This window comes from Theropithecus gelada, chromosome 10 (assembly GCF_003255815.1).
Source record: "Theropithecus gelada isolate Dixy chromosome 10, Tgel_1.0, whole genome shotgun sequence".
In the NCBI taxonomy this organism is placed as follows: domain Eukaryota; kingdom Metazoa; phylum Chordata; class Mammalia; order Primates; family Cercopithecidae; genus Theropithecus; species Theropithecus gelada.
The window spans coordinates 74,384,572-74,396,712 of record NC_037678.1 but is presented as its reverse complement, the minus strand read 5'-3'; the positions used below and the strand labels follow the sequence as shown (position 1 = coordinate 74,396,712).

The window sequence follows — 12,141 nt, the reverse complement described above, 5'->3', positions numbered from 1 at the left end:
AGTGCCATATGTATGTGAGTCTATTTCTGGACTCTCTAATCTGTTCCACTGATTTTTTTTTTTTTGACAGAGTCTTACTCTGTCGCACAGTCTGGAGTGCAGTGGCGTGATCTCAACAGCCATGTTGTCCAGGCTGGTTTCGAACCCTTGATATCAAGTGATCTGCCTGCCTCAGCCTCCCAAAGTGCTGGGATTACAGGTGTGAGCCACTGCACCCGGCCTAGATCTATCCTTTCTATAATATTATACTGTTTTGAATATGATAACTTTATCAGGTTGTGTGGCTTTTCCAACTTTGTTCTTTTTCAAAATTGTTTTGACTGTTCTAGTTCCTTTGTCATGCTGTATAAATTTTAGAATCAACTTAATGATTTCTACGAAAAAATCCTATTGGGAGTTTAATTAGAATTGTGTTGGATCTTTCAATCAATTTGGGGAGAACTGACATCCTTACTCTGATGAGTCTTCCAAATCAATAAACAAAATATATCTCTCCAGTTATTCAGGTCTTCCATTTCTTCCATCAGCGTTTTGTAGTTCACCATATAGAATTTGTATATATTATGTAAGATTTCTATCCAAAAGATTTCATATTTTTCACACTATTTTAAATAGTGTTGTATTTTAAAATGTAATTTCCAAGTAGTTATTGTTAGTATATAGAATTATGAAGTATTAATGTTAACTTTGTATCCTGTGATCTTGCTAAATGTACTTATTAGATCTAATAACTTTTTTGAAGATTCTTTGGGATTTTCTACATAGACAGTAATTTCTTTCTTTTTTTTCGCTGAGGATTTTTGCAACTTTTTTCCATGCCTCCCCAGTCAGTGTGACAGCCATGCTCTGCTCAGACTTCATCTTGTTGCATCATGGTCAGGCTATTGTTCCCAGCAGAATCCTGGGGTAATCATGGGGTTCACCTCCTGAATTTCCTTCTGTCTATCATGCCTGAAATAGTTGCTATACATATTTTATCCTGTTTTGCAACTGCTTATGGTAGAGGGGCTAGTCAGTTACCAGTTACTCTGTGGACAGAAGCAAAAGTCCTACCTTAATATTAAAGAGAAATGATTGACCCTTCTGCTTTCATCTTGCTTGGGTCATAGACATAATGCTCAAAGAACAAGTAATAGTTTTGTGACATGAGGACAAAAGGTATATACTAAGGCTGACACAGCAGGAAGGCAGAATGGGTTGGGTTGTGAAGGCACTGTGGAATGGTTATACTACTAGTCCTAAAATGCAACTAGCCCACAAGTTGCATGAACAAACTGTTAATTCAAGTTGCTATCTGCTGGATTTTCTGTTGCTTACTATAGGTGGGTACAAAAGTAATGGCAAAAACCTATTAGGTTGCACCAATCTAATAATAAATTCAGTCCTAACTGATATAAAATTATAGCACAGAAAAAAGGTATATAACAACCTAATTTATGACTTAGATTCAAACATCAATATTAGTAAATCAACTGCAAAAGACGAAATAGAAGAGTACATCATGAGCAAATAGGATTTCTTAATGAATGGAAAGATGGCTCAACAATGGGAAATTTATTAATATCATTCTCAAAAGAAGATAAACACTGTCATTGCTAGGAGTTCAAAGAGTATCCAGTCACCTAATACTCTGGCTGAGAATGCTAGCTGTTCATCAAAATCTCTTCTCTCTCCATATCATGTATCTATTGCCACAATTAGATACGGATTAACATGATATGGAGTAACATATCATGTATTATGTTACATGGGTAACAAACTGCTCCCAAAATGAGGTGGCTTAAACACACCAATTATTATTTCCCATCACTCCATGGGTTGTCTGAATGGTTCTGGGGAAGCTGGCTGGATTTGGCTATCTTGACTGAACTTAGTCATACATCTGTTAGCAGCTGATAGCTCAGCTGTGGAATGTCTCTGTTCCACGTGGTCTCTCATCCTCCAGTAGAGTAGCTAGCCTGAACCTGTTCTTGTGATGAGACAGAGGAGCAAAAGAACAAACAAGGTGTACAAGACTTCTTGGGGTCTAGGCTCAGCTTAGATCTGCCATTCATTACTTCTGCCATATTCCATTGGCCACAATGAATTGTTTATGACAAACCACCATGGAGACATTTCAAAGTAGGTGGATGAGAACTGATTCAAGGAGTAGAGAAATAGACTTCTCTTGATGGGAGAAATTGCAAAGTCATATTATGGATGCAGCTACAGGGAGAGGTGGAGAATTGGGGCAATTTTTTTGCTATCTACCACAACTTCTTTCATCGTAATGAAATTATTGCTGGGAGCGGTGACTCATACGTGTAATCCCAGCACTTTGGGAGGCCGAGGTGGGCGGATCACCTGAGGTCAGGAATTCAAGAACAGCCTGGCCAACGTGGTGAAATCCCGTCTCTACTAAAAATACAAAAAAATTAGCCAGGCGTGGTGTCACGTGCCTGTAGTTCCAGCTATTCGGGAGGCTGAGACACCAGAATCACTTGAACCCCAGAGGTGGAGGTTGCGGTGAGCCAAGATTGAGCCACTGCACTCCAGCCTGGGTGACAGAGCGAGACTCCATCTCAGAAAAAAAAAAAAAAAGAAAAGAAAAGAAATTGTAGCTGTATTTCTTCACCTCCATTGCAGTAAGGTAGGCCACATGACCATGTTTTTGTCAATAAAACCTGAGTAAAAGGAAAAGTGGCACTTGAAATCTTTTTTTTTTCCCTTTGAGACAGAGTCTCACTCTTGTCGCCCAGGCTGCAGTGTAATGGCACGATCTAGGCTCACTGCGACCTCTCCCTCTGGGGTTCCAGTGATTCTCCTGCCTCAGCCTCCTAAGTAGCTGGGATTACAGGTGTGAGCCACTGTGCCCGGCCAGCACTTGAAATCTTAAGACGGTGGGTGCACCTCTTACCTTCCACACTCTTTCCCTTTCCACCAGGTGGCATCCACAGCCCTCCAGCCTGAAGCATGCAGGCAGTGACAAGGCCTAGGGGATGACATAACTATATGATGGAAGAAAACTGGTTCCTAAATGTCAGGGTGGAACAGAACCAGGAATGTTCGTGTCAGGCTGATAGAAAAGAGAGAGAAATAAATATCTATCTTCCTTAAGCCCACAGTGTCTCTTTACCATTTGAGTGTTTTTATTACAACCGCCTAACCTTACCTTAACTAACTATAACCCTCAAATTCTGAAACAATTGAAAAATAAAACAAAAGAACATGGCTTATGGAGGCCAGAATACTACCTTTATTATTATTATTTTAGAGATGGGGTCTTCTTCTGTTGCCCAGACTGAAATGCAGTGGCATGATCTTGGCTTACTGCATGTAATCTCTGCCTCCTGGGTTCAAGCAATTCAAGCAATAATCCTCCTGAGTAGCTGCAACTACAGGTGCACACCACCACGCCTGGCTAATTTTTGTATTTTTTTGTAGAGACAGGGTTTTGCCATGATGGCCAGGCTGGTCTTGAACTCCTGACCTTATGTGATCCACCCCCCTCAGCCTCCCAAAGTGCTGGGATTGTAGGCATGAGCCACTGCGCCCAGTCAGCACTCTGTGTTTTAAGGCTGCAAAAGAAAATACTGCAGGCGTTGGATCCCAGGGAAAGAATGGCCCAGTGGGTGGATGCCTGAGGGGGTGAGGGGACCCTGAAGTCTCTCCCAAGGTGGGGAGAGCTGGGCTGACACCCCTCTGCTCTGTGTCAGAGCCACTGGGGTGGGAGGGAATGTGAGGCACTCAGAGGAAGGAGTGGGGTCCCAGTGGGAGGCCCAGACGTCCTGCGAATGTGGCAGGTGGACAGGCAGCTTGGAAAGCGCAAATCCACAGGCTCATGCCTATGCGAGTGGAGGTGGGGGGTCCCTCAGGTGTTCCGTGGGCAGATGCTCCCCTCTCTCTCTGGGTGGTTTCTGAGGGGCCAAAGAACTTTAACCACTTTCCTCAAATACCCCTTTCTGTGTATCAAACTGTTCTGAACAATTTGAAAAGAAGTCCATGTTCTCCACTTTGAGTCAATCTCTTGCTCCCTTGCATGACAAATCTCCCCTCCTCCTCACCCCCAGATGTGAGGTCAAAAGAGGGGCATCCCCTCAGAGCCCCAGCAAAAACCATTCCACTGTGCCGTAGGCCACTGGGGCTTTCAAAAGCCTCACTGCAGCTGCGTGAGGTGGCTCACACCTGTAATCCCAGCACTTTGGGAGGCCAAGGTGGGTGGATCACCCACCCTGGTCAGGAGTTCGAGACCAGCCTGACCAACACTGTGAAACCCCGTCTTTACTAAAAATACAAAAAAATTAGCCGGTTGTGTTGGGGGGCACCTGTAATCTCAGCTACTTGGGAGGCTGAGGCAGGAGAATTGATTGAACCTAGGAGGCAGAGATTGCAGTGAGCTGAGATTGCACCATTACACTCCAGCATGGACGACAGAATGAGACTCTGTCTCAAACAAACAAACAAAACCTAATACTATGTAAATGCCATGCCAATTGTTGTTATACTGTATTGTTGAGGCAATGATGACAAGACAAAAATGTCTAGACATGCTCAGTAGACAATTTTTTTCATAAATACACAATCCCAGATTGGTTGGTTCCACTGGTGTACATCTCACAGAAATGACCAACCGTTTAATTACAAACAAAAGTGAACCAATCCTATGTATACAGTTTCATGCATTTTCATAAACTGAGCACACCTGTTTCACCAGCTCCCAGGCCAAGAAACAGAATCTGAGCAGCAACCAGGAAGCCCCTGATACTGTTTCCAGCCACTGCCCACCCAAACCTCGAGGCCCATATATCTTTTTGGCCTGTTTTGTACCACCTGTGAAGGAAATCGTACGGTGCTCTTCAGTATATGTTTTCAGTCTTGCACCTGTGGGCTCATTCGCCCTGCCCCGCCCTGGTTGCGCCCGAGTGTGGGGAAGCCCCAGGAATGGTCTGTTCCTGTTTTCTTTGGAGTGAGAGAGTGGGCGTGGGCCTTCTGAAGTGCACTGCCTGGTGACATGGGCAGGTGGATGGGGGCGTGTTCTGGGGACTAGGCTTTTATCTGATTCCCAGTGTCTAGAAGCAGGGATAAATGTGGGAAAGGAAAATTAATAAATTTCAAATCACAAGACCCCAGAATCACTAAGTCAAAGGGAAAAGTCAAACTGGGAACTGAGTCAGGCAAAGCTGCCTCCTATTTTATTCCTAAATAAGAAACTACAGGCCGGGCGCGGTGGCTCAAGCCTGTAATCCCAGCACTTTGGGAGGCCGAGACGGGCGGATCACGAGGTCAGGAGATCCAGACCATCCTGGCTAACACGGTGAAACCCTCTCTCTACTAAAAAATACAAAAAACTAGCCGGGCGAAGTAGCGGGCGCCTGTAGTCCCAGCTACTCGGGAGGCTGAGGCAGGAGAATGGCGTGAACCCGGGAGGCGGAGCTTGCAGTGAGCTGAGATCCAGCCACTGCACTCCAGCCTGGGCGACAGAGCGAGACTCCGTCTCAAAAAAAAAAAAAAAAAAAAAAAAAAAAAAAAAAAAAAAAAAAAAAAAGAAACTACAAAGAGCTACATACTTCCTTCACAATTTACCCACAGGGAAATTGCTTGTGAGCCTCATTTCACCCTGGCAATGTAAATTGATAGCTTATCTTCACAGGTGCAGGACAAAGGCCAGAACTCTTAAGTCATCCCTCTGCTCACCTGAGACAAATGCATACCTGATTTCTCCTTCTGCCGCATTGTTTATGTAAAAATGCAGATTCACTGAGCCAGACTAAGGCATAAGTGACTATTTCTCTACCCCACTCTCACATGTAAATTGTGTATTCAGTGAAAGGCTGAACAAAGATTCAAAAGAAGGCAACCTTTTGTCTCTTATTTCCCTAAGACCTGGCAGCCCCACAACCCCCCTTCGAGTTGTCCTGCCTTTCCAGAACAAACCAATGTTCATCTCGCATGTATTAATCAATGTCTTTTTTTTTTTTTTTTTTTTTTTTGAGACAGAGTCTCGCTTAGTCGCCCAGGCTGGAGTGCAGTGGCGCGATCTCGGCTCACTGCAAGCTCCGCCTCCCGGGTTCACGCCATTCTCCTGCCTCAGCCTCCCGAGTAGCTGGGACTACAGGCGCCCGCCGCTTCGCCCGGCTAATTTTTTGCATTTTTAGTAGAGACGGGGTTTCACCATGTTAGCCAGGATGGTCTCGATCTCCTGACCTCGTGATCCGCCCGCCTCGGCCTCCCAAAGTGCTGGGATTACAGGCGTGAGCCACCGCGCCCGGCAATCAATGTCTTATGTCTCCCTAAAATGTATAAAACCAGGCCAGGCGCAGTGGCTCATGCCTGTAATCCCAGCACTTTAGGAGGCTGAAGCGGGTGGATCATGAGGTCAGGAGTTCCAGACCAGCCTGACCACCATGATGAAACCCTGTCTCTACTAAAAATATCAAAATTAACTGGATGTGGTGGTGCGCACCTGTAATCCCAGCTATTCAGGAGGCTAAGGCAGGAGAATTGATTGAACCCGGGAGTCGGAGGTTGCAGTAAGCCAAGATCATGCTATTGCACTCCAGCCTGGGCGACAGAGCCAGAGAGCAAGACTCCATCTCAAACAAAGCAAAACAAAACAAAAACCAGAACAACAACAAAAACATCAGGCTGTACCCTGACTGCCTTGGACACATGTCCTCAGGGAACCTCCTGAGGTGTGTGAGGTGTGTTCTTAATCAACTTTCTTTTTTTTTTTAAAATGGAGTTTTGCTCTTTTGCCCAGTCTGGATCTCAGTTCACTACAACCTCTGCCCCCGTGGGTTCAAACGATTTTCCTGCCTCAGCCTCCCAAGTAGCTGGGATTATAGGCGCCTGCCACCACCCCTGGTTAATTTTTGTATTTTCAGTAGAGTCGGGGTTTCGCCATGTTGACCAGGCTGGTCTCGAACTCCTGACCTAAGGTCATTAACCTGCCTAGGCCTCCCAAAGTGCTAGGATTACAGACATGAGCCACTGTGCCTCTCCCTTAATCAGCTTTCTAAAATGATTGAAACTTTGGCTGGGCACGGTGGCTCACACTTATCAACCCAGCACTTTGGGAGGCAGAGGTGGGTGGATCACCTGACCTCAGGAGTTTAAGACCAGCCTGGCCTACATGGTGAAACCCTATCTCTACTAAAAACACAAAAATTAGCAGCACGTGGTGGTGGGCGCCTGCAGTCCCAGCCACTCAGGAGGCTGAGGCAGGAGAATCGCTTGAACCTGAGAGGCAGAGCTTGCAGTGAGGCGAGATTGCACCATTGTACTCCAGCCTGGGCAACAAGAGCGAAACTCCGTCTCAAAAAAAAAAAAAAAACAAAACATTAAGTTGATTAAGACCTGTCTCAGATACTTTTGCTTCACTGATAGGAGATAGAGGTTAAGAGATTTTCTTTGTTCCTGTCATTTCTGTGGCCCTGGACTCTCAAGATCCGCTGTCCGCTTGTGAGGTCCCCAGCCCTGACATGTTTTATCGCACAGGCAGGAGTAGGGCTGCCAGGTCAGACCCAGCCCTGGGGACACCAGAGAGAGTCATGCAGGCATTCAAGCCCAGTCCCCGCAGCTTGGGCTCCTCTTCTGAGCATGCCAGTGGCCTCCTGGGGTCAGCTCCTAGGAAACATGGTGGCCCTTCAGCTGCTCCCCAGGACCCCCTCTCCCCAGGCCCGCTCTGCTCCCTCAACTTCTAAGTGTGGCTCAAGCCTCCTTTCAGGGGTCAGGAAGCCATTCAGTGTGCACTGACCACTTCCCGTCGTCATCCCGCTCAGACCCTTGTCTGGATTTGCTCCATTATCCTCGTCTTTTCGATTTTGAAAGATCCCCGGAAGTGCAGCCTGCTGTAGGCCTCAGCCCAGGCTGGGAGCGGGGAGCTGGGGCTGTTCCCACGTCCTCAGAGCCTTTGTGCCCCTCCCTCTTCCAGCCCCTCCAGGATGGTGGCAGCCAGAACAACACCCGCTCTGTCCCCTCGGGCAGCCGGGACACGTCTTCCTTGGCCAGCTCTGAATTTCTGCTCTGAGTGCAACAAGCCACAGGTCCAACGGGCGCGATCTTACAGTCACGCAATGCCCCCTCCCCGTCCCATTTCTGGCACTTAGACACGAGTCGAGTTGGAGGAGAAAAATCTGCTTTATTTTATTTTCACCATTTCTGGGGTGGCTATGCAGGAAGCGAGTGGCGCGCTTCGAAGGTGTTCGGAGCCATCAGGTTTCAGTGCTGGGAGAAGGTAGCTTCCATATCGCAGGCAGGGTCGGCGTGGCAGCCGTCTGGAGGGAGAGGTGGGGTCAGGAGACCCCCGGCCGCGTCCCCGCCCGCCTCCCCCTGGCCCCAGCGCGCCTCGCCCTGCTCACCCGGGCTACAGCAGAGGCCGAAGACGGCGCAGCGGCCGCCGCTCCCGCATGCCTTCTGGCCCGACTGGCAGGGCGACGGCAGGTAGTTCTCCTCCTGGCAGCGCAGCGCCTCGGCCGTGCCCACGAAGCAGCCCAGCTCTTCCGCGCAGCAGATATTGGGCCCAAAGCAACGGCCTTTGCCCCCGGGGCCGCAGGGGAGGCACTGCGGGGACGGGCGGGGTGAGTGGGAGAAGCAGGAGCCAGGGTGGTGGTGGGGACTCGGAGGACCCTGCGAGGTCTGGCGGGGTGCGCGGGGCGAGGATGCTGGGGTCCGGGGCTCGGAGTTCGGGCGGGACAGCGTGGCTGCAGGCGCGCTGGGTCGCCCTCTGGGCCTCGACCGCGGTCAAGGGCGGAGCGTCAACATCCACTCAGCTCCTGGGGTTCTCAGGCGAGGCCGGAGCGGGGCGCGCCCCTGTGGCAGCGGGTCCCTCCCGCCCCGGAGCGCCGCGGGACCAGGGCTGGGGACTTACCTTGCGCACGTCGAGGTCCGGCGCGGCCCTCTTGCCTCCCAGGGGGCAGTTCTGGATGTAGCAGGCGGAGGTCAGCGCCAGAAGGCCGAGGAGACAGCAGGCGAGGCTGGGGCCGGCCATGGTGCGGGTGCGCTGGGTCCAGGGTCGGTGACTGGTGGCGGGCTCTCCGGCCTGGCCTTTTTATGCTTGGGCATTGCGTCGGTGGAGCTCTGTTTAAGAGGTTGGTAGTATGACTGGTCACAGAGGGCCGCCGTGGGTCAGGCTGAGTGTGTACGGGCTTGCCTCTTCATTAGCAGGGCCTGGGCCCGGGTCAAGGTCACCGCGTTGGCTAATGGTCTGGGCACAGAAGGTGAGGTGCCTTGCGGAAGGGAGCAGGCCAGGGTGGCCTGGGCCACTAGGGTGGGACAGGGAGAATTTGAGGTGGGGTGTAGCCCAGCCGAGGACTTTATCCAGCCTCCCAGTACCTCGAGGAGGGGGGCTGGGGCAGGGAAAGTGGACACTGGGACCCCTCCAGGTTGGAGGAGGCTCCGGCAGGGTCTACCCACCCTCTTGGCCCACCACGTATGTGGATCCTTGTCCCTTCTTTTAGGAACATTTCCTCTTCCTAAACCCAAATTTCTGGAAAACGTCTTCACCCTCACCACACAGCAACACCCACTTCCCTGCACCCGGAACTTAGATAGGAAGAGATCACATCTGTCTCTAATCTGTAACAGATACTCCACCTTTCCTTTCACTATAAATTAGGCAACAAATCACAGCGGAATTAGCAATACCTGTAGCTTTGTCACAAATCAAAATAACAGATAACTTCCTATCACAGCTGTCACAAATGCGTCTATATACTGTTTAGATTTGAAGATTATATCTTCAAAATTATCACAGTTATTGGACCACCAGATCTTGCTATCTAATGGTTAATAAAGAAGCACATTTTGACACCACCAAAATGTGTTTTGACTGGGCGCCATAACTAACGCCTGTAATCCCAATACTTTGGGAGTCTGAGGTGGGCAGATTGCTTGAGCCCAGAAGTTCAAGACCAGCCTAGGCAACATAGTGAGAACCCCCAGCTCTACAAAAAATACAAAAATTAGCTGGGCGTGATGGTGCGCTCCTGTAGTCGCAGCTACTTGGGAGGCTGAGGCAGGAGTACCACCTAAACCTGGGAATTCAAGACTGCAGTGAGTATGATGGTACCACTGCACTCTAGCCAGAGTGACAGAGCGTGAGCAAGACCCTGTCTTTAAAAAAAAAAAAAAAGTTTTAACATTTTGATATCTGAATATAAATATATATATATATATATATATGTATGTATTTTTTCTTGAGATGGAGTCTCTCTCTGTTGCCCAGGCTGGAGTGCAATGGCGGGCGCCATCTTGGCTCACTGCAACCTCCGCCTCCTGGTTTCAAGTGATTCTCCTGCCTCAGCCTCCCAAGTAGCTGGGATTACAGACCTACACCACCACGCCTGTTTAATTTGTGTATCTTTAGTAGAGAAAGGGGTTTCACCATGTTGACCAGGCTGGTCTCGAACTCCTGACCTTAGGTGATCTGCCCGCCTTGGCCTCCCAAAGTGCTAGGATTACAGGTGTGAGCTGCTGCACTTGGCCCTATAATTGTTCTTTTTTGTAATTACATTTCTTTCGTTTTCTACATCAAAATTTTTTTGGCCGGGCGTGGTAGTTGACCAACCTGGCCAACATGGTGAAACCCCATCTCTACTAAAAATACAAAAATACAAAATACAAAAATACAAAAATTAGCCAGGCGTGAGGCAGGCACCTGTAATCCCAGCTATTCAGGTGGCTGAGGCAGGAGAATCACTTGAACCCAGGAGGCGGAGGTTGCAGTGACCCAAGATCATGCCACTGCACTCCAGCTTAGGCGACAGAGTGAGACTCCATCTCAAAAACAAATTTTTTTTTTTTTTGTATTTTTAATATATCTCAAAAGGAAAATAATTAAAAGAAAAGATGGATTACCCCAGTGGGAGAGGTATTGCTAGATATCATGAATAAGGAAGGAAAGGCGCTGCTCAACTCTCCCTTTGTGAAAGCACCTGCCACCCAGCTGCTGGGAGTGCTGTCTGCAGGTGGCCCTCAGGGGTAGCTCCTCTAGGGCCTGCTTCAGCTGCAGAGAGCCGCCTGGCCCAGGGTCACACCCTTCCCAGGTGGCCCACATGCAATGACTGTTCCATTTTGGCCCAAATGCAGGATAACTCTGAAGGAGCATTTTGGCTCCAGAGCTCCCTATGGGGTCAGCTGAGGTCTGCATAGCAGTTCTCCCTCTGCCCACTCCTATTTTTGTCCCCTCCCTCCCAAAGGTGTGGGTCCCCAGGGCCTTCTGTAATAAAAACCCTCTTTGTGAAACCACCTCCGTCTGTTCCCTAGGGAACGCAGCCTGAGGCAGAATGGAAGAAATGAGAGCACTGTGAGAGACCAGCCTCAGTGGTGGGCCGGTCCCGACCCCTGGGAGAGGAGAATGGGACAGTTCCAGACTCTCCTGCCCTCTTGTTGAGGAAGGTGAAGGACTGATAAGGCCAAGCGGGTCACAGAGCCTATCTGACCCTAGTCACTGGCATGAGTCACTGGCATGAGCTGTCTGGCACCCAGGAGCCGGTCAGGCTGACCTGCATTACAAATCAGCAGCCAGTCCTCTGTCACCCAGATTAACTTATTGGCATTCCAGGCCTAGAAGGCCAAGGGCCTGACCCAGCCATGGCCCAGAGAGGCCTCCCACCTGCTCTGTGGGCACGATGACCTCACTTAAGCTAACACATGTGCATAAATTACCATAGTTTTATGTCCGCCAGATGGGCCACATCCCTTCACCTGTTCAACAACTCCTCTTCTGAAGATGCTCTGGGCCCCATTACAAATGCCTGGAAACAGCAGCAACAAAACACAAAAACCTCTGCCCTCATGGGGCTTATATTCTAGTGGAGGAAGAGAGATGTTAAACAACAAACACGGCCGGGCGCGGTGGCTCAAGCCTGTAATCCCAGCACTTTGGGAGGCCGAGACGGGCGGATCACGAGGTCAGGGGATCGAGACCATCCTGGCTAACACGGTGAAACCCCGTCTCTACTAAAAAATACAAAAAACTAGCCGGGCGAAGTGGCGGGCGCCTGTGGTCCCAGCTACTCGGGAGGCTGAGGCAGGAGAATGGCGTGAACCCGGGAGGCGGAGCTTGCAGTGAGCTGAGATCCGGCCACCGCACTCCAGCCTGGGCGGCAGAGCCAGACTCAGTCTCAAAAAAAAAAAAAAAAAAAAAAAAAAAACAACAAA

At 49.3% G+C, this 12,141-nt stretch overlaps 1 protein-coding gene across 1 annotated transcript; it reads right to left on the bottom strand.

The window, feature by feature from the left end:
* Window positions 1-8,102: 8,102 nt before the first annotated feature.
* Window positions 8,103-8,998, bottom strand: OXT (oxytocin/neurophysin I prepropeptide). Its single transcript, XM_025400051.1, has 3 exons — window positions 8,849-8,998; window positions 8,340-8,541; window positions 8,103-8,255 (listed from the first exon to the last, which is right to left on the bottom strand). The coding sequence occupies exons 1-3, from the start codon at window positions 8,966-8,968 to the stop codon at window positions 8,200-8,202; spliced, it is 378 nt and encodes a 125-aa protein (XP_025255836.1). The 5' UTR covers window positions 8,969-8,998; the 3' UTR covers window positions 8,103-8,199.
* Window positions 8,999-12,141: the final 3,143 nt, after the last annotated feature.